The sequence below is a fragment of the Arthrobotrys flagrans genome, assembly GCF_004000055.1.
Source record: "Arthrobotrys flagrans strain CBS H-5679 chromosome Unknown unitig_1, whole genome shotgun sequence".
Lineage (NCBI taxonomy): Eukaryota > Fungi > Ascomycota > Orbiliomycetes > Orbiliales > Orbiliaceae > Arthrobotrys > Arthrobotrys flagrans.
The window spans coordinates 3,759,117-3,780,590 of record NW_027137556.1 but is presented as its reverse complement, the minus strand read 5'-3'; the positions used below and the strand labels follow the sequence as shown (position 1 = coordinate 3,780,590).

At 45.7% G+C, this 21,474-nt stretch overlaps 4 protein-coding genes across 4 annotated transcripts; 1 reads left to right on the top strand and 3 right to left on the bottom strand.

Annotated features, from left to right (window-relative positions):
- Positions 1–82: 82 nt before the first annotated feature.
- On the bottom strand, positions 83–1,993 carry DFL_009145 (uncharacterized protein; the record flags this gene model as incomplete). The annotated part of the gene is made up of 5 exons (XM_067638986.1): positions 83–415; positions 495–1,082; positions 1,144–1,158; positions 1,226–1,375; positions 1,460–1,993. 5 exons carry the CDS (start codon positions 1,991–1,993, stop codon positions 83–85), a joined length of 1,620 nt encoding a protein of 539 aa, XP_067486820.1.
- Positions 1,994–4,777: 2,784 nt separating this feature from the next.
- DFL_009144 (uncharacterized protein) lies at positions 4,778–5,011 on the bottom strand (the record flags this gene model as incomplete). Its single annotated transcript, XM_067638985.1, has 1 exon — positions 4,778–5,011. One exon carries the CDS (start codon positions 5,009–5,011, stop codon positions 4,778–4,780), a length of 234 nt encoding a protein of 77 aa, XP_067486819.1.
- Positions 5,012–8,311: 3,300 nt separating this feature from the next.
- DFL_009143 (uncharacterized protein) lies at positions 8,312–10,294 on the bottom strand (the record flags this gene model as incomplete). Its single annotated transcript, XM_067638984.1, has 3 exons — positions 8,312–9,274; positions 9,416–9,835; positions 9,917–10,294. 3 exons carry the CDS (start codon positions 10,292–10,294, stop codon positions 8,312–8,314), a joined length of 1,761 nt encoding a protein of 586 aa, XP_067486818.1.
- A 9,402-nt stretch (positions 10,295–19,696) lies between these two features.
- DFL_009142 (uncharacterized protein) lies at positions 19,697–21,183 on the top strand (the record flags this gene model as incomplete). The annotated part of the gene is made up of 2 exons (XM_067638983.1): positions 19,697–20,346; positions 20,424–21,183. 2 exons carry the CDS (start codon positions 19,697–19,699, stop codon positions 21,181–21,183), a joined length of 1,410 nt encoding a protein of 469 aa, XP_067486817.1.
- Between the last annotated feature and the right edge of the window lie 291 nt (positions 21,184–21,474).

Sequence of the window (21,474 nt, the reverse complement as noted above, 5' to 3'; positions counted from 1 at the left end):
TCGTGGAATCAAAACTCATACATACCACACTCGTATAATATCATTCATCCTCAATATATAACCAAAGACCATACGGCCTCATTCACCGCGCCAGATTCTTCATCTGTATCTCCCTACCAACATCCAATACCCTCGCCTCATCGTCATCCAGCTCGCTTCCATCATCATCACTATCCTCATCGTCGCTTCCCTTAGCAGCAACCAATCCCCTCTCTTCATCCCCACTGTGCACATGTCGCTTAGATCGAGCTTCCTTCTTTGTAACCCTCGTAATCTTCTTCTTCCGATTCTTTTGGAAAGCAACCCAGAAGCCTGACCCCAGAATCAAGAAACTACCTATCCAACTTGTCCACGCCGGCAGTCTGTTCCAGAGAACTTTGTCCCATATTAATGCAAAGATCATTTGCGCGTAGACCTAAAAATTGCCACCATCGTATTAACCACTTAACCATCTAAAGGAAGTACTCGAGAGAGGGGAAGAACTTGAAGCATACCATATGCGTAACCAACCCCGCCCTCTCCCTCTGAATCGCCGCCGTAAGCAAAAACTGCATACAAAATCCACAAACCCCAATCCCCAATAACAATATCCACTGCAAAAACGTCCGCGGCGCCTTAAACCCAATCCCCGGCAACACCAACAAACTCAAAAACGAAACGATCACACACCACGCCGAAAAGTAATTCACCGATATCAACGGGTGTGCTCGTTTTCCTATCCATCGAATCGTAGTATACGCCGACGCAGCTCCCAGCACGCCCAATAATGCTACCATTACAGCCGTAAACCTTTGTGCGGGCGTTGCTTCTCCAACGTCGAGTCTTATACCTTCCTGTGTAGGCGAAGGCTCTGTTCCGCCGCTACCGGTGCTACCCTGATCTTGCGGGTCACCGGAGCCGCCGCTGAATAATACTGTTGGTCGAGCGATAAGGACGACACCGAGGAGAGATACTAGTCCACCGAGCATTTCGGTTTTGGTGAAGGGCTCTTTGAGGATGATGTAGCATGCGAAACCGGCGACCGAAGGTGCAAGGAATGTTATGACGGTAGCGTCGGAAACGTCGAGGTAGGTTAAAGAGTACTACACATATATAACTGTTAAGATCCGCTATAATCTCAAACATGTAACTCGATGGACATACGTATAACCCAAAGACCTATTAAACCTCTGGTTAGCATAATCCCTCCAATAAATTTCTCATTATAAAACTCCAGAAACCTCACCCCAAAGAACCCTCCCACCCCCCTAGCGACCAAAAGCCACCGGACCCCCTTCGGCCCCAACGGAAAATGCGGAACCTGCGTATAATGCATATACGCACTACACAGTACCACCGAAATAACCTGCCTCGTAAATAATATCTGCAGCGCATGCTATACCCCCCCACAATGGATCAAATTAGCCCCCACAATTTACCCCCTCCCCCCTCCGTAAAAGAATACGATGAGCCCACTCACAAACTCAGTATCAAACCCCGTCTCCAACAACCTAGTAATAACACTCATAGTCGACGCAAACACCTGCGCAGCAAGCATAAGCAATATCCCCGAATTCTTATAAACAATTCTAGCAAATTTATCCACCACAGAAGCATCAGGTCCCAGCTCCGACATCCCATCGTCGTCATCTTCATCACTATCCCCGCCCAACTCTCCATTTAAATTCCCCTTCTGGAAAGCCCTCAGCTTCTGTAAATCCGGCGGTAACAACGGTGACGGCGTATCCGGCAAAAAACTAGCATTAGATAATAACGACGCATTCGATTCATTGTATTCTTCATGTTTGTAGATCCCTTTGCCTGTATTCCTCTTTACCGGTGATATGGATCGCGATCGGAGGCCTGAGTTCTTGGGGAGAGGGAGTGTCGATGTTCGCGATATACCGGGTGAAGGTGTGATGCCATCGTCGTTTTTGGTATCATTGTTGGAACCCGCTTTCTGCTTCCCACTCCCGCTAGGCGTCAAATGCTTCGGTCTCGACGAGGATGCCATCACGGTCGGTTGTACGACGTATAGACGATTACGGTAAAAGAGAGCACCAGGGCCAACTGAGAATAAACCAAAAACCACAAAAACAAAAATTCCGGATCTCCGCCAATTTCGTGCCACCCGCGAAGCTTCAGGTGGACCTTAGATGCATATTCTGGTCGTAATAAAAATTGGCTAGTGTAGATCTAAGGGGTCGATAGATAGGTCCTAGTCAATCAACTGTTTTGAACAACCTTGCATCTTAAAGAGCGGTTCGGAATTACATACCAAAGTGAAATCCTATCAAAAGCCTCGTAAGCAAAAAAAAAAAATACTGATGACGGCACCAGCAGCCGTCGGGAACTCGCTATCATTTAATACGATAGCTTCCAGCGCTAGCTTCTCGGCAACGGCACCTCAGGCGGTTCAGCTTGTAGGCGGCAGAGAAGCGAAATATATGTGGGTCGTGACGAAAGTATACGAAATGCGAATCGATAAGGATCGAATCAGGCTGGGAACTCGTTTGAATTGATGGAAAGCACGAGCTTTTGGAGAAATGCCACATTTTTCCGAACGATTTCTCCCCTAATTTTTCAAGCTAAGCTTCAATGCACTCGGATTGGGTCGAGCCTCACAGCCATAAAGGTGGAGCATACGTACAAACCTTGCATGTGGGTCGCTACCACATTTTCAACACAACCATGTATTTGTATTCCTAGGTCCAAGAAAGGAGCTTGCCGTCGAGTACAAGTACAGGAGTCTGTAAGAGACAGTCATCATATGGACATACGCTTATGCAATGTAGTACAAAAGGAAAAGGCCAAAGCGCATTCCTCATCCGTAGAATAAAAAATAAAATAAAAATTTACGTTGAAAAAAGTATTAAACCACACAGGGAGGAAAGGCATTACCAAACCCCACAATTGGGACCTTGAACTCGAACTCCAATGAAAAGCAAATACCAAACTCCCATTCATATTCCTTGAAAACCAAGCGTAGCCCATCAAAAAAACAAAAGAAAAGAGATAAGCGGGCTCGACAGGTATCGTATAGAAGTTCCAAACTTCTGCATTCGAATTCTGCAGTTCAGCAAGATTAGGGAGGTTCAGCCTCATTCCGATGACGCCATTAAGGATGAGTAATAATGCCAAAGATCGAATGGGTCCGGGTGAGAATATGCGAGACCAAATGGTCGAGCTACTCTTAACAAATGAGCATCCATCAGACTTAAGCGCATACCCAAGAGCACCTCCTATGCCACCAATAATGTTAACAATATTGTTGCTGCCACCTATTTGGCCGAGAAGATCAGATGCGCTGGGAATATGCGTGGCTATGCCGCCAATTGCTTTTGTCAGGGTAAGAACGACATCGGATCCTGCCCGATTCCATTGGTGAGGCCTGAAACCGGGTCTTGACATTGAGTTCCAATGCATTCCTCCATTTCACCTGCCTTGAGGACACTGATGGCAGTCTTGCGACCCCTGTATCGAGGCCCATCTGGAGCATATATGGGCTCTGCCTCAGGATGGTCGTGCGTTTTTGGGGGGGTAAGGGGGAACTTCGGTCACTCTCCAGACGACACCAACAAAAGACTTGTTGGTTTTGAAGCAAGAAGCAAGAGTTCTGGATCGGCGAGATAATGAGAATGTCTGGACAACAGATATTCTGGAAATTTCCTTTCAGTAAAGGACCTAGATGATAAGATGGCTATTTATGGAGATATAATACTTACTGGCTTCCCGATGCGAGCACAGCTTGATGTTCCATAGGCACAAACATACGAATTATTCAACCTAGTGGTAAAGTTGTTCAACCCCGGAATCAGTTGAGGGAAATCGGACCTCATAGTTATAGTAGCATATGTTGATTGTGCGCTTTGCGAATCACGCCGAGTCACAGGGCCAAATTGAACCATAGTCGTTGCAGTAGAGGTAACGTAGTGAGTAAGGTCTTGAGCTGCTACCGGATGAATGTGATTAGGGTCATCTTGTAGACTATCCATTTCCCGATCCGAAGATCAGATATAGGCTCTGGAAGCATGTCCGGTTGGTAAGGAATCCAGAGGGCACGGCTGGTGCCAGTAAAAAGTAGGGAGAGAAGAAGAATGGGCTTGTAGAGCGTCATTTTGATGTAAAGGAGCTGGATACCAGTTGCTATTTGTAGGATTGTAACTTTATTCGTGTGCTCTGAATATAATATAAGGACTCGGGACAGTTATAGATAGATGGATGCGGAATGGGATATTATGGAGAGGGAAGGAAAGGTTTGATGGGGAAATGGAGGAATGAAGTAGAAGAGGGGAAGGATTCGAGGAGGATGACGGAGGGGAAGATACAACGGATGAATATATTATGAAATATTTACAGCGATCTATCAAATAAAATATGCATAAATAAGAAAGTATATCAAACGAATAAATACAAAAAAGGACTATTAATATTAAAATTATATATAAAATAAACAACTGTAGGATATATAAACCCAAAGTATAAAAGATTGCTCAAAAGATTGCTTGTCCAAAAGAAAGTGTAGGTTCCAAACGCCGTAAAGAAATAAATCCCAAAACTACCGAAAGTCTATCCGAAAAACGCCGGTGTAGATGCAAGGCTAATAATCTAAGGGAGTGTGATAATGAAATCGTATTCAAAGGACGCCGGTGCTGATGCAAAAAAATCGATATCGTAAAGGGTACGCGGTAATGATCGTATCGAATCGAAAAAGTGTGGAGTAAGGATCGTAATCGTTTATAAATCTGACGGAATTCTAAGAAAAGGAAAGAAGGGATCGTGGACGGATGTATGTGGTTCACATAATGCTGCAACCAGGCTTCATCCACTCCATGGCGCTCAAGTCCTGCTCAACTCCAAGTTTCTTCAAACACTTAGGGCATTGAACGAAGTCTTCCTCGATGGCCTGGACCAACTTCTTTCGTCCGCAGTCTCGCCAGTTGTATTGGTTTCGGTTTGGGGTGCATCCGGATGTGAAGAGGAAGTAGGTGCAGCCGCAGAACTTGTTGTTGATCTGAGTGAAGTAGCACATTTTGTGGATTTTTTATAGGTTTATATAGATAAGGTATTAATAGAGGAAGAGGATAGATAGTTCGGGGAAATCTTTGCTGGTTCGAGTTCCGATTGAAGCTAAGATGGTGATATTGCAGATGTCTCTGATTTGATTCTGAGATTCCAAGTTCCCACCAAAGACAGTTTTTATATGTCTCTAATCGCGGAGTTCCGATGAAGGATATTAAAGATTACTGATTGTATCGCGAGCCGTATCAAACCACTCCTGCAGTCTCGAGCTCGAACAGAGGGGTTTTCGATTAGTAAGAAGTTTTAAAAAAGATAGAAAAGTAATCAAAGGTAAAACGAAGGTGAAAAAAGATTTCCAAGAAGAATATAAAAGGCCTCAAACACGTAAAGATTATAATTAAAGCAAAAGAGAAACGAAAGTGCACCGTAACCGAATGAGCAAACTCGTAGACGGTGTTTAAGGAGTCGACAGACGAAGCGAACTGTGGAGAAACGAAAGGGTAACAACCAAAGAAAAGGCGTTGTAAAATGATTACAAATTTTAATCACGTATAAGTAATCAAAAAGATATAAAACGAATGAATTCACCAAAGGAACACTGAGCGAGTGAAATGCCCCTTGGAGATAAAAAAAGGTTTAAAAAAGAAAGAGGTATTAAAATATTATACGCATATATGCGTTTTAAGGATATTTTGTCTGTTGTGGAGAACTTTCCAATTCTGAAGTGGCGATGTGATGTTTTGAACTAAAAACCATACCATGCTGGCATGGAACCCTCAAGATTTATACATCATCGAAACTTGAGACCTCTATCACCATGAAACCCGGGAACCTAGCCCGATTTCTCCTACCATGTCTATTTTTTCTTTCGGTATCATATCCAAAAACATCACGATGTCTGTCTTCCCGCGCTCCACCTAGCTAAGCCTCTAGCGGTCACCGGAAGGTAACTTCACGCGGGAGGTAAAAAAAGTTCATAGGTACACCCACTTCCCAAAAAGCTATCAACCGTGAGTGGGGTTTCCGAATCCATGCAGGTATGATCCCAGAATACAACCATGCTACCGCTCAATCAGGGTCCTCCAAGTGATCTAAACCAGACCCTTGAGATAGTGGAGAAATCGAGAGGTTCGACGTATGCCCTGCCACCGCCCAGTCGCTTTCCTTCACTTGGAGAATTTGTGCATGCGACACATACATGCAACCCAAGGAGCTGGTACATACATACATGTGCAAGTTGTGGTCGAATATAGCTCTGCGGCGCCGTACACTCCGCGGGAAAATAACATACCTAACCAATATGCATCGATCCAGCAAGGTTAACCGTTTCACCGGACGAACTAACAATCACCCCCTTCTCGCTGGTTCCGTGAATTCGGTACCACTGGATCCCCGATGTAACCCTCCCCAGCTTGTATGTCGAAAGACGGGTACTGATATCATGATGCATCAATGCACAAAGATCATAGGCTATCATCCAAGATTGGATCGACCGGGTTTTCCTTTTGATGAACGCAAAGGGTTTCGTTAGGTCTCACTGATGAACGGTATCGACGGTCCACGCTTGTCCTTGTCCGTCTGAATACCCTGAAGCCGTTATCCTATTCGCTCAAGACGAAGAAGTCCTTTTGTTTTTTGTGGAGGCAAAGCATCACACGCCCAAAAAGGGACCAGAGAAAGTCATCTAATTTCTCTGATAAGTTTATGGGAAAGCCTGAACCCGTGCTAAAGATCCAGCCAAATTTAGCATCAAGATGCTCAAGCGAGTCAGGGGAGACTAATCTCAAAACAGGTAAATTTGCGACGTACAGGAACATTTGATTGGCTGGGAACTCGCGACCCAAGCAGATCCAACAATTTCACCACAGTGTTGTGTCCACTCTGCATGCACCAAGCCTGTCGCCGAGTTATCACGCATCATGAGTTCGCGAAAAAAGAGAGGAGCGCGGCTTCGAAAGTGCTTCCAGAAGGAAAAACCACACGAAGTCGCATGCACATTTTCGTTAGATAGGTAATTCCATCGGTAGAGGGCAGCCTAAACAGCCCTATCGACAAAATAACGGGTTAGCCGATGACATGGTCGTTGATTCAGCCCTAACCATGCGACCCTTTCTTTCGGATTCACCCGTAGGGTACCACGCATTTCTCTTGATATATCGCAAGGATCTCGAGGCTTCCCACTGTGGCTTCAAGGAGAACCCTTGGCCTCGTGAGGCATGCACCTATTTTTAAGCATCCGCCGCACAAAATAAAAATTAATAAGCTGGGAAGGCTTGTCGGAACCGTAATTTCGGAGAAACCCACCCGTACGGATGCCGACCCATTCTCTGCGCGGACAATTTCTATATACATCATCTTGCATCAAAGACGGGACCCTGAGCATGAGGCTGTGGCGTGAGCAGCGAGATCGGAACTGTTGACAAGTCACGCTGTTACTCGGAAACCTGGAAGTTTATGAAGAAAAAAAAAATTTCTATTTTATCTATATTCCCCAGAAGTCTCCTTTCCTCTCCTCCCTTCAAACTTCATCCTCCTCCACACTATACCGTTTTTTTGTTATTACAATATTACCCATAGGAAAAGCTTGGGTGTGTGTATCAAAAACCAAGCCTTCTCCCAAGAGGAGCTTCAGAGAAACCCCCAAAGAGGAAAAGGAAAACTAAGGAGAATCAAAAAGTTAAAAGTACCATAAGGGTATCGTGTACGGAAGTGGATTACCTCAAAACAAGGAAATTCCGGTTTTATTTGAGGGCCAGAAAGAAATAGGATAAAGAAAATAATATAAGCACGAGAAAATGTTATACACGAAAGAAATAAAGTATGTATATTCTCAACCCATATTAATGGTGAATGAAAGGGTCATTAGGGAACGCTTGCGGCCAACAAAAGAAATGCAGCATCATATCATCAACAAAACCCAAAAAGTCCAAAAAAAGGTAAAGCCCCCCTAACGTGTTAAAAAAGCCACTTATACAGTGGGGGTTGCTTGTGTGTATCTAAGGAAATGGTTGAAACAAAGAAAATGTGAATAAAGGAAGGTTAGCAATGCCAAAAAGAAGAAACTCCCCAAAATGCAAATAACTAAAATATAAAGAACAGAAAAAATTTTCGCTTTCGCTTTTCGCTTCTTGTGAATGCCAGTCCTCCAAAGAAAAAGAATACCAAGGATCTTGTGTTTCCGAAACATCTAAAACCTGGTTTTGGGTTGAAATGAAGTCTATGGTAACCGTATCATGAAGGATGTATGTCGTAACAAGTTAACAAAGGAAATATATTAGGATATGCCAATGGGCCCAATAGGGTATCGAGTTCAACTCCTTCGACGGAAGCCGAGCTTTGCACCGATGCTAGCTCTGACCTTGGACTTGCCATTGCTCTTTTCGCTGTTTAGGCTGTCAGAGGATCCGGTGTATTCATCATACGGGTGCGGTCCAGCGTATGGCCTCGAAGCTGGGAGTGATGGTGTTGATCCGGTTTGATATTGAGGGCGTGATGGATATGGTTGATGCTGTTGTGGGGGTTGCTGCATACGCGGAGGAGGTGCTTGGGAACGAGTAGATTTGGGGTGAGGGAGAGGAAGCTCAGTTGCAGGAGTCGATGCACTCGGCAACTGCGGGTTGTAGGGCTTAAGGGGCGGTAGGGCACCAGTGGATCGTTTCTGTTGCAACCTGGGGGCCGGCTGGTCCCCCGGTACTGGCAAAGCCTTCTGAGGCGGCTGTTGCATCGGTCGTAGCGGTGGACGCTGCGAGTTTTGTGGAGGTGGGCCCGGTTTCCGTTCGACATTTTCTTCGTGAACAGGGCCTACGTCGACGCCACTGTCACGACCAGAGTTTGAATCTCCCTCTTCCGCACCATTGCTACTTCCATTCTCACTTCTTTTCTCAAAGAACCCTTCAATATTCTTTAGGATGATGTTATCATAAGGCGCCTCGCCTTCGGACAAGACCAAGTCTGTGAATCTGGCTTTCGGCATCATGGTACGGCCTGTCTTACCCCACCATGTGCGTATACTTTGCTCGGCCTCCTCGGCTTCAGGAATCAACTCTAAGCGACGGTACAGCCGAGCTTGGTGTGCTCTGGCAAAAATACTCGAAGGTAGGAACAAGGCAGATGCATCATTTTGCGGGAAGCCCATTTCAAAGTATTCTATTGCCATCATATCTCTGTCATTTCTCTGAAGCGGTGTAACAGTGTCCTTAATCTTTGATCCGAGGGACAATGATGGATGAGGGTATGTTAAAGCGCAGGCCAATGTCTGCAATGGAATTGGGTCCTGTGCAACATTGCCAAGTTAGCAATCCTCTCAAGGAATACATGGAGTAATTTTAGTCCATTCTAGGCAGCTGATCCCATTACCGACTCGGCGGATTCCGGAAATCACCCCATGGTTGACAAAAAGGGGGTTGAAACTTACAAACTTCTCGGGTGATACAGCCTTATTCGTTTCGATAACATGCATAACGAATTCTCCGCACTCTGCTATTCTGCTACCACCTTTGGCGTTCTTAAGCGCCTGCACGATCCTCCATGCAAGACGGACTAGAAGCCACATCCTGTAGATCTCGAATCTAATTTCGCCGACTTGATCTGGCATCCCGAATGAAATCAACTCTTCCCGATCATTTCGTTTTAGGATCTCCCAGCATTTATTTAGGTGTGTAATGTGATCGGGCGTATTGAGGATTTGTCTGACAAAGTTATTTACGGATGGAGATGGGACGGAAGGAAGAAGGAATATCAGAACAGATTGATAAGTTGGCGGATCGTCGAATAGATTTCTCGAAATGACAGTTTGCCAATTGATGATATTCTGCAGCTGCAACTCCGATTGGAACTATATGATGAAATTTAGCATCGGCATGTTTATCGTTTATCATCTACATAATAGATGCGAGAGTTATTTTTTTAAACTTACAGTTCTCCCGGCAGTAAAAGATGGGAATCCAGTGGCTGGATTTGGAACTGGGCGAGGTGATACTGGAGCAGATCCTGGACCGGGACCGTATGAGTTGTTATGTGAAGGAGGCGACGGCCGTCTTTGTTGCTGCTGCTGAGGATGTGGTGGATGTGGAGGATGTGATGGAGGAGAAGTACGTCTAGATCTCGGCTGGCCATGAATGGAATAGCGTGGAGAACGAGGCTTCGGCGAGAGCGATGGAGATCTCTTGCGAGGCATGATATCATGTATATGAGGTATTTGGAGAGGACCAACTGGAGCCGTAGGATAAGGCCCACCTCCAGGGTTTCCGCCCAAGGACGTCAGAGAATTGTGAAAAGAGCGAGATGCCAACATTTTGGGTATCTGTATCAAAACCAACGATGTTCCCTGTTTTGAGATTGTCGTGATATCGATTTGATATCTGTGCGGAGTGCTGTATTATATATTACGGGCAATGTGTTGGGGCAAAGTGTGGTATTTTGAAGAGCGGGTCAGGATTAATTTCGGATAACAGGCAATTCCCTGCGAACGCTCTCGTAACTGGGCGGTAGTGTCGTAATTGAAGAATCAGAGAAGCATTGTAACAGCTGAATTGGAGGAGACGGCGGTAATGACTAGACTATCAGGAATGTTGGATAGATAGGGCGGTTTGTGTGCACAGCCGGATGCAGCCAATCCCGAATACGTTAAAACGGGATTACGAATTCAAGACTCGCTGAATATTCAGACGTAACGCTGGAGATCTCCTTTCCCTTTTCCTTTCGAGAATTCCTTTTCCTTTTCGTGGAAGCGGTAGTGGGAAGTAATGTGAAGTAACAGTACTAATTTGCGAAGTGTCGTCGGTCTTTGTTGGCAATATTTTGGTGGTAAGGAACGCAAGCGAGTGAGCGAGCTTTTTGGCTAGGATGTCTCCTTTGAGAAACTACTTGTTCCTGTCCGCTTCTATGCTTTTCACTTCTGCTTCTGCTTTTATTGACTGATTGTACTACTGCAGCTATTGGAATTCGAATGGCACGCAGCCTCCACGTGGGTCCAGCGAGCGAAATTAAGTCGTCGGAAAAACGGCCGCGGCTGCTATTTATATATGTTATTAGAAAGAAAGAAAGAAAGATTTAACAAAACAAAAAGAAAACAATATATTAAAAAATAACGAACGACCGAACGAGCAACAGAACGAGTGTCGACGTCGATAAGCTGGTTGACTGATTATAAAATTTAACAGCAGGAGGATCCTCTGTTCTGGTTATGCTGGTGCGGTCCCCTCTAACGGGAAGGAAATATATAAATTGGTTTTGGCTGGCGCACCGAAAACACCAGCTGGCGGCGAGATGTCCCAAATATAAAACAATATGACGAAGAAAAATAAAAAAAACAAGAAAGTCCGGGCGTCTTTCTTGCTCTCGTTCTCAACTTTGGGGGTACATGCACCCGTCCGCCGCCTTATTTGCTTTTGGGCCGTTCTTTCCTACCGTCCTGGACAATTCTCGCTTCAGCCAATTGGTCCCGATCGAAATTTATTTTGTCCCAGGCTCCACCGTACGCAAACCTTGCAAATCGAAAACCGAATGAAATCAAGCGGGACTCCTTCCACTTACTCGATCTGTTGTTTTGTTTCCGGTCAGTGCTCGAGCTTTTGCTTGCTACGATTGCATCCAGAAGACTCTTACGATATGATCACGATCTGTTGGGACCGTTGTTTTGAGACGGGTAATCCGGATTGCCCCTGCAATTGAACCGAAAGTACGGTGCATATGCGTGGTCTGTTGTAGTCGAAGGTTGTTTTCTTGTAAAATCCGACTTCCGTATACACCGTGTCATAGCACACGAATGGGGGTCAATTAGCATTTTATAGATACTAGATACAATTACAATCTTTGGGCATACAAACTACCGTAGTCTGTAATTTACACAGCACACGGGTACGGCATCATATCATAACAGTGCTGTATTATGTCTTTATAGCCCCTGGTCCATCGACTAATGGTTCCAAGCAGATCGCGATCCACACCCCAGGGCACAGCACAGGCATAACACACCTAGGTGCACTTCGGACTTAGTCTGATATCATATACCTGGTCGATATTTCTGGGCCATCAACGGAGCCATCAGATTTTCAATTAAACAGAGATATCGCTCACAAAGAACGCAGGTTAAGTGGGACACGTCCCATACCTATGCCATAGCCATCCCACTGATAAGGGGCGAATGTATGGTGCATGGTTTCCCTCAGGTGCAGGTTAGGGCACACCAGCGTTTGGAAAGAAATTTGCAGTGCATGTCAATGTTTCGAGCTATTCGTGCTTTCCTAAGGATTCGAGGGCTACTTTTCCCTTCTTGTGTATCTGGGCTTGACTCTCTCAAAGTGCTTCCGCGATGTCCGGCGCTCTTCACTCTTCTCACTAAATTGGAAAGAAGCGGACCGGAATATGCCATGGACGAATCAATGCCCTATCTTGCATTGGCTCGAGCTGGCCCCGGTTGATCCAGTATCCGGAGAAGCGACATAGGAATCCTAGAGATGATTCAAGTTGGATCCATGACGGTCGGAACATTGTAAGAGAAGGAAATTAAGTATCTTCCTGACAGTCGTCACATCTCAGATATCAGATATATCACACTGAATACAGCCGCTATTCACCCAATCGAAGCAGTAGTTTGAACCTCGAGATCTCAGAGTGAGCAAGCAAAGCTTCGAAGAACGAGGTACGACAAAAAGGGAAGAAAAAATAAATATAAATTCTACATCGTGCAGCGAGAGGTTGGCACCGCAAAAGACTCCGTGTGCTCTCGGCTCGAATAGCTAACCGGGGGATGCCCTTGATGGTTCCAATTGGCACACAGTCTTCGTCGTGGTCTGATATCATGAGCGCCGTGGAACGGCTGTCAAACCTTGTTTCGTTTACCTCACCTCTATTCTGCGTACTAGTTCGATCGATGCAGAGACGGTGTTAATGAAGTGTAATAATTATCATCGAAGCGTCGCTGTCGTACAGCATTCATGCAGGAGCCCATCAGCCGCAGGTGCGGGCATTCTCCCATCCGAGAGTTCCGCCCTCACTCTTCTCATATCATGCGGTGGCACCTAACCCTCGAAGCGAAGCGCGTCGACAGCGCTATTCGATTCGATTCGACTCGAAAAGCGTGATATTGTTATTGATCGACGCGACGCCGACTCCATATTCGCGAGAGGCTAATTTCCACAACAGCAGGAATCGGTCAGCTGTGACCCACGTTAGAGCTCTGGATGAGTGAAGTGCCGATCAAGTTTTCATCCCAACAAGGGCACTAAGTAAACGTCTTGTTTTTAGCTAGCTTAATCTCGCCAAAGCACCAGTCAAGAGCATGGAGGCGGCTCGCGATTCAAAATATAACTTTGCTTCACCGCCGACCAACGGAAAGGATCTTGCAGTAACCGGTTACCCAAAATGGATTGCGTGCGACCACTATCCATTGTAGCCTTCTACCCTCCGATTGTCACTCGTGCATGAATCGAAGGGTATTCTTTCCCCTTCATCGAGCATCGACCACCTCTTTCTTTTTTTTTTTAGAAGCTCTGACGTGGCGATGGTGATTCGGTCGGAACAGGCAGTCAGTTAAATTTCCCTGGGGACCTTTCTCGCTTTTTGCTTGGCTCCTTTCGCTGCAGATTTAATTCGACGATCTTAACCCGATTATTATAGCCCTAGTCGGGTACCATGGGAGGCCTTGTGGTCGATCCAGATTTCACATCTGCTTGAATTCGAGGCTCAGGTTGATCCACTTCAATCGTGATGAGCAAGCAGCCTGAAAGTTCTAGCCACTCTATGAATAATGCTCTGTACGTATTATATCAACAAGTGGCTTGAGACTGTACATGGAAGCACCCTGCTTGTGAGTAATATATAACGCAGCGCTCTTCGAGGCTACTCTTTTTTGCCCTCACAATTCGCTATTATTAGTGACCAAGAACGACTCTCTGCATTGTGGGTCAAACGGAGGAAACTGCCGCCGAGTCAAGTTTTTTCTCCTTCAACTCGAGCACTCTTCAACAACGTTTAACGGGCGCTTGATGCGGCCAAATTAACGGGCGTTATTGACCACAATCCCCCTCCCCCTCAAAAAAAAAAAAAAAAAAAAAAAAAAAAACTCGAAAATACACAGTACGGTTGCCCTCGGGACCCCCGAATGCACCAATTGGTTCACTTATAGAGTTACTTGCGCGCCTGCGGACCCTAAATATATATAAAAGCTTATATTTCACCATTATCTAAAAGCAATGGAGTTCTCCGGCGCGCGACGCAATGTATCGCTGCTTTCGGTGATTGACAGGGGACCACCCTAGGGGAATGAGGTTTACCGGCCCCGCCGAGATGGGGTGCTTTGTATCGTGCAGAGGGCACTCATAAAAGCTCATCTGTGATATCACTGTTTATATCCGTTATTATATGGAAAGTGGGGTGGAAGGGAAAGTTTAGAGGCTGCTCACTCCCCATGTATGCAGGTTTTAATGCGTACGCATGTATGGCTAACAGCCGCAGAGAAGCATCTTCGAAAGATAGGTGCGGTAGTTAATTTCTCGGGCAGTTGGGAACTCGGTGGTTTTGAATATCAAGAACAATCGTTGTAGACGACGATATCCACAACTAAAAGACGAATTAATTGTTAAAAGTCAATTAAAAGTACTCACATACGGCTCTTTTTTCGAACTTAGAACATCGATATTCGCTTCGACCCGACAAATCCAGAAAATCCATGTCCCTCAATGCGACGGAACAAGGGAGTCAGTTGTCAAGATAGACCCGGTAGATGGTGTCGTAGCCCTCGACAAGGGTAGCTGGTAGCTAGTTCCGAAGAGTGGTGGCTCGACACCTTGAGCATTTGGCATGTGTGGCTCAGTCAGTACTTTTTTGTTGACAGCCTCATCCGTCCAAAAGGAGGAATTCTTTATGAACCTTAAGAATTCGGCATAATTTTCTTTCAGACATAAAGTCCCTTGAGACATCGCATGCATAGTTGACGGCCCAAGTTCCCCAATGTGGACGTTCCCCGCGAACTTGAACTTCTAGGACCGTATTGGGAGATTGGTATAAGAATGAGTCAAGTGACGATATCTCACCCTGGGCTCGATCTCTCCTTCGTTAATACCCCTCGAGATAGACCAACCCCTGGTATATATCTATATAAAAAGAGAGAGAGCCAATATTGCAATTGTCACAGCTAAGTTGACCATAGATTTTAAAGATATGTCTCTGATCGAATCGTTTAAATGGATCCCAGCCGGAGATAATATATCGGACTCTAGGCAGCGTTCCATATCCCCTTGTCCATGAAATTACAATATAAAAGGAGTCCTATGCAAGCAATTCAGCCTCTACAAGATATATTGCTGGAAGAAATCAACCGATGGATCAGGACAGTCTCAGTCATTCACTGAAAACAAGTTTCCATCCGGTATTATTCCATGACAAGATCTATGCCGAGGAATTCTAGAATTCTTTCCAAAGGAAAAAGGGTTCGAGGTGTGACCGTCACCCAAACACGAGGAGCTGGGGCATCTTAATTTCGTGAGATACCAATGGTGGGGTACGGAGATGAACAAACAGGCTCGACCACACCCTTTTGTGACGCCATTGTTATCGATCACACGATATCGGGAGAACGCGGTTCAAGTTTAATGAAACTAACATGATACGGCAGGGAAAAGGGGTAATGGTGATGTTTGTTTGGAGGAAAGGGAAGTTTTCCGCTGTAGATGCATATCAACAAGAACAGTCTGGCATCATGAGAAAATCTCAAAGCAACATTTTCCTGCAATGGAAGCCACACCTTTTTTTTTTCTTACTCTGATGGCAGTACAGCACAACCCGCACATGCAAGAGCAAAAAGGTTCTTTGGCTTGCTTTTCCGGTTGAAATGACGCTACCACACCAGGACGGCAGAAACGAGTCAACTAGCGAGAAAAACGTGGGAGCTTTCTTTGTTAGAGAATGAAGGGAAAGAAGGGGTAAAATGGGTCTGATGCCCCTTTCTGGATGGTAAGTTGAGCTTGGGGTTCTTGAACCCATCTTCCAGCCCTGCACTATCTTACATAGCTGTCGTCAGCGTGACCTTGAAGAGGTACAATCTAACCGATGAGAGAGGTGATATGTAACGTTATTTTTGTTGTGAAAGGGCTTTCAATCTTTGCATGCCAGAGACGTCAGAAATGCGATTGATTTGCAATATCGGATCGAATGAGTCGATAATTGTGAGCGATGATATGAAGAGGGGCTAACATTCTTCTAGCCCCAATTGCCAAACCGATGTTAACATTCGCAAATAGCTAAAGCTTCCCTCTTGAATGTTCTCCCGCCCATAGCGTTCTGGCGGAGAAAGCTTCCACTGAAACAGCGGTTCATGTAAAACAGGGTTTTTTTTTGTTCCTCTGCATTGCATATACGCATGCCACTCAGAGTCTTGTCCTCATTATTCCTTAATGAACTAGGGTACGGCAGTTCAGCTGACAGCTTGGTAGACAACTAGGGAGGTTTGCTTTCACAGGTTATAAATTCCCCACCATAGACTTTATAGAAGTTTTTGAAAGTTCTGAGAGGAAGTAGTAATTGGTTGCATTTTGGGCCTCGGGCCCCACGAGACACCCGCATTTTCCAGCAAATTGTGAAAGACGATCCCGAGCGCAATCAGAGCGCAATCAGGAGCAACTTGACATCTTGCGTGGGTGCGGCTTGGATAAAAGAGGTTGTGATTTTCAATGGCCAATAGTTTTTGCGATATTGGGGGAACACAAAGCTATATCCCCACCATCTAGGCCATGCAGAAGCAACAAGACATATCATCAATTGTTCCTGGCCTGCCTGCACTGCGTGTCATGCTTTCGGTTTTTTTTTTTTTTTTTTCCTTTCTTTTCTTCTTCTTCTTCGCATTTTGCCGTCATGAGGTATACGCTTGGTAATATCGACGCGGCAGCGGAAGGAGAAATACCGAGCGAAAGCAAATGCATACTGGCCTATCAGTTTTCCGGCAAGTGGGTTCGAGTCGCTCGCTCGTATGGAGAAATGCAAGATGCAGGGCCTAGTTAACTAGCTTCATCTGGGAATTTCAATTGTATAACATGAACACGAGGGCTTGGAAATTATAATACTGAAATAGCCAGAAGAGTACCTAATATAATATCGGAGCTGTCACGACGCACAAGAAGTGGGTGCTTTTAAAAGGAGGAGGGGTGGTCATGACAAGCCTGCAAGACGACGGCAATATAGGATACCAAGGCGTTCGTCTGTCTAGATTTATATATATCGGTGGGCCCGGGTACCTGAAGCGTGACATGCTATATGCTGGTGTAGGGTCCATCTGCACCTTTTTTTGTTTGTGTTCACTCGCAGATAGCAAACATTCCCTACACACTTGATTGCTCTCCTTTCTCCATCCGTCTTTGAGGTCAAATCAGCGGATTCTTGATTTGTTTTGTGACTAACGAGATTCCGGCTTGTTGGCTACCCATAAGGCTGGATTCATACGTTGGTAGGGCTTGGAGGGTTCGAATCTATCGCCGTAGATAGCTTAGCAGACGAAAAGAGGACACTACTGACGACACTAACGAATAGCTTGGACCGACTGACAGAACGAACAAGGGAAAAGGAGGAAAAATCAAATAAAAGGAAGTCCGGTGACATCTTCTTCACTATTGCTTGGTACATACATTGCATATTATCTCGGACGTTGGATTTAATTCAGGGTCCACGCCCGGAGCTTTTACCATCATCGATATTCGATCCCAGCCTAGCTTCTGCATGGTCAACCTTCGATCTCACTCATCGTCAAACTCAACATCGGATATTCATCGCATTTGCCGTTGGAAAAACTTGCCCTGCAAAGTATCGAACATTCCATTGCTCCTACCGAAGAAACGTTCAGGGCGCGGGCGCTAATTCTGGATGGCATTCTCCGCCACCTTCCAGCTGCAAAATAAGACAACCTGACTGTGTCATCTCCCACTGCGATTGGCCCATCGCTGATATCGTCTGCTGCTTGCGACTACTGGAAGCAGAACTTTGCAGACTTGCAAACATCTGACGCCCGCCCGTCCCAGGAAGACGATTCGATTCGAAGGCCAAGAGATAAAGGGAAAGAAAAAAAAAACTTCCCGACGTCTCCCTCGAACATACATATACGTTCATACATATGCATTGCTGTGTCCGCTTCGTTACTGCACTGCTATTACTTCTTATATACGGGCTAGTCGGCATACCGCAGAGCCAGAAACCCCAAACCTGGGTAGCCTGAAAATTATGACAATCTCCAGCTAGATAGGGATAGATACAAGTATAATCGTATCTGGACATATCATACTGTCGTGCTATAATATACCTGGTAAGCCCCCCCAGCTCCCTTCGCTCGAGCCTTCACTTCACTTTCCACAGCCCACCCCCATACCGATCCCGACCAACGGAAAGGTCCATTCTCTTATTTCTATGTGACAGGTCACTCGTTCGAGCTTTCTTTTACCTTTCCCACTCCCACGTTTTTACAATCTTTTATTTTATTTTTATTTTACTTTATTTTACTTTATTTTTTCCTTTAGCAAATCGGGCAAAACATCCTTAGTCTGCTGGATACTTACTTAGTTGATGTCCCGCATCTATTAGTAATTAAATGTGCCGTCTCTGCTGATTCTTCTTCTGCCTCGGATTCGAATATCTTCCCGGCCCAATCGATAACCATTTTCGACATTGCATACACCCTTGTTCTATTGCGATTTTTAACTGGTTTATATCCTTTTCATAGCCTGCGGCGACAATCTACGTTTCACAGGGGTTGGTGGTTTACCGACTCTGCCTTTGCATTTGCGTCCAATTCGGTTCCGACTCGAACGATAAACTTGGATACACACATACCATAGCGACTAAATATCTAATAGCAGCTCTATATAAATTACACAGCAGGAATACCGCCGAGTGGTGCTTCGCTGGCGGTCAAACTGATTCGACTACCGTTCCATTTCGAGATCAGATTGAATTTGAATTTGAAGATACCTTTAACATCCGCACAAGCTCCCGCGCGTTGCCTTTGGGAATTCTCGCCAGGGGCCAAGCTCGTTCCGTCCATTTATCGCAAGCACACTTTTTATATTCCCTCGACATCGTCTACCTTTTTTGTTTCTTTCTTCTTGCTTATCCTTTGACTGGGGAAATAAATCGACATATTCGAGTTCTCCATCGTTTGATCGATCCAAATTCCTCGTCCCGGCCTGGTCTTATTTAAATAGTTATTTTTTCTCGGTGGCTTTTTGCACCGCAGCATTCCCAGGAGACAGCACCGGACCCTAGCTAAAACACGCAGCGCAGTGCTGGGCACCATTTTATCCCAAATAACTCCAACCGCTTAACACCCACGCTACTGCAGCACGGCGAAATAAGGGATTCGATATAGCCATTGCAGCCAACATAGTCCCGCCGCTCTAAGGGCTCTGAAGATTCTCTGCTTGCTTGAGGCATAATAAAGAAAAGGAAACGAAAGCGAGGATCGAGAGGGATACCGTGGATAAAACATCCCAAAGCCGAAACGTACAGGGGCGGCGGGTCAAGAGGAAGGCCAGCCTGCGAAAGGGAGAATCAAAAAAGAAAAAAGAAACAGGGAAACAGGCAAATAAGAAAAATTCACCTGAAGGTTTCTGGTCTAGCGGAAGTCGGGCTAGGCTGGGGGTAGCACGAACTCGCTCGTAAAGTCAAGCCTGGGACGGTCTAGGTATATATTGGCTGCAAGCCCGGATCCGCCAAAATGTTGCTCTCTGCCCCCATGGCCACAAATGCACATCGCCTGAAGCCGGCAGGTTCGACGTCGGCCTCAGCACCCTCGAAAGCTGCACTGGCTGCATTACGGCCTTCGACGGCGACGGGCGCTCCGCCGTCGTCGTCATTTAATCCTCGACGGACCGCTCACTCCCCAACCCCTTCCAATGGATCCAACATTACCACATCACCTTCCACTACCTCCTTACAATCTCTTGGACAGCCCATTCCCGCTCCGTCCGCCTATACTCTATCCGGTCTGAAGTCGAGGTTATCCACACGGCAGAAATCTAAGGGGAAGCGATCTTTCACTTCGTCGCACGCACATAACCGTCCGGATACAAGTCTATCGCCTCCTCCCAAAGCGCCCTCCGTCAATCTTATGCCAACAGCAAATGGAAAACCCGCCCAACCAATCCTTAAGACTAAAAAATCAGTAGATAGCGCGATGCTCTTTGCTGCATCAGGGAATATTAATGGTCCTATAAAAGCCTTTTCGCCAGCACCAACCAATGGTACCTCTACCCCTGTGCCGGCAGCAGCAGCTCCAACTGCAGCTGCTCACCCGCCAAGCATGTACGACACAGTCCACGAGATTGCTGAGAAGAGAATAAACACTCTGGACTATCTGCGACGAGCGTACGTTTTAATTTCTGCAAACCAATTGTCTTGTCTTTTTCGCCCAACAAATCCGCTAATCTTGTATTTGATATCAGGCACGAAGGAAGGGTATTCTGGTACAACACCGTCCAGTTCACACGAGAAGACCTACCACGAAGGGTACAACCCGACCAACGAAAATTATCGAAAAGGGCGGCTACATTTTTCGTCCTTGGCCAATCGATACCTTCTGTTCTCGACCTCGCAACATCCAACCCCGTCGAATACCTAAAAGCCTTAAATTCACTGTTAGCAGAATTTGATACTTACCAAGCAACACATGATGGAACATCTTCTTCATCGGCAGCAAAAGGGATGGGAAGAGTAAAACTATGGAGTTCAAGGAACTCGGCACAAAAAGTACGAAGAAGCAGTTCGGCGGCCCAGGGTGGTATCGACGGTCTGTATCACTTCATGGCAATGGATGCACTAGAAAAAACAAGAACGAACGGGTTTATGCATCACAATCCACTACCCTTCCCAAATGGCGGACATTCTTCATCAAACAGCGATGACCCGAATGGGGACGATTATTCATACTTGGTACACTCAAGTTTACCGTTCGAGCCGGACTACTACGAAACATTTGCGACGCTGTGCGACGTTTTGATCGATGCATATTCGAGGGTTTTGACGCTGATAAACTCACCGACGGCGTGCAGCGTGGGAGTTGGTGATAGTTTCATCAAGGCTGACGCAAAGATCCGGAAAACTGTATTATCAACCGTAGTACGAGAATTTGAAGATGCCAGTAGGACCAGCATCAAGACCGAAATTGTGAGTTTAGCGAAAAACGTACTTGGGAGTTTGGTATAAGTTATCCGTTTCGGCAAGAGATAGGTTGGGTCATAGTTTTTTTTTCTTCTCTTGGTCTTTCTATATATTTCTGGCAGCCAGCAGCAGCATTATAACATTTTATTCACTTGGGTTTCCCTTTTTCAGCAACTGGGGTTTCCTTGCACACTCATTTGTTACATTGGAGCGTTTTGGCGTTTTACCTGTTCCCCAGATCTTTTTTTTCTTTTCCCTTTCAGCTGCATCATCATCATATTTCTCTTACGACGGTACGATCAACATGGCTTTGTTCCCTTCTACCAAGCTTATAAC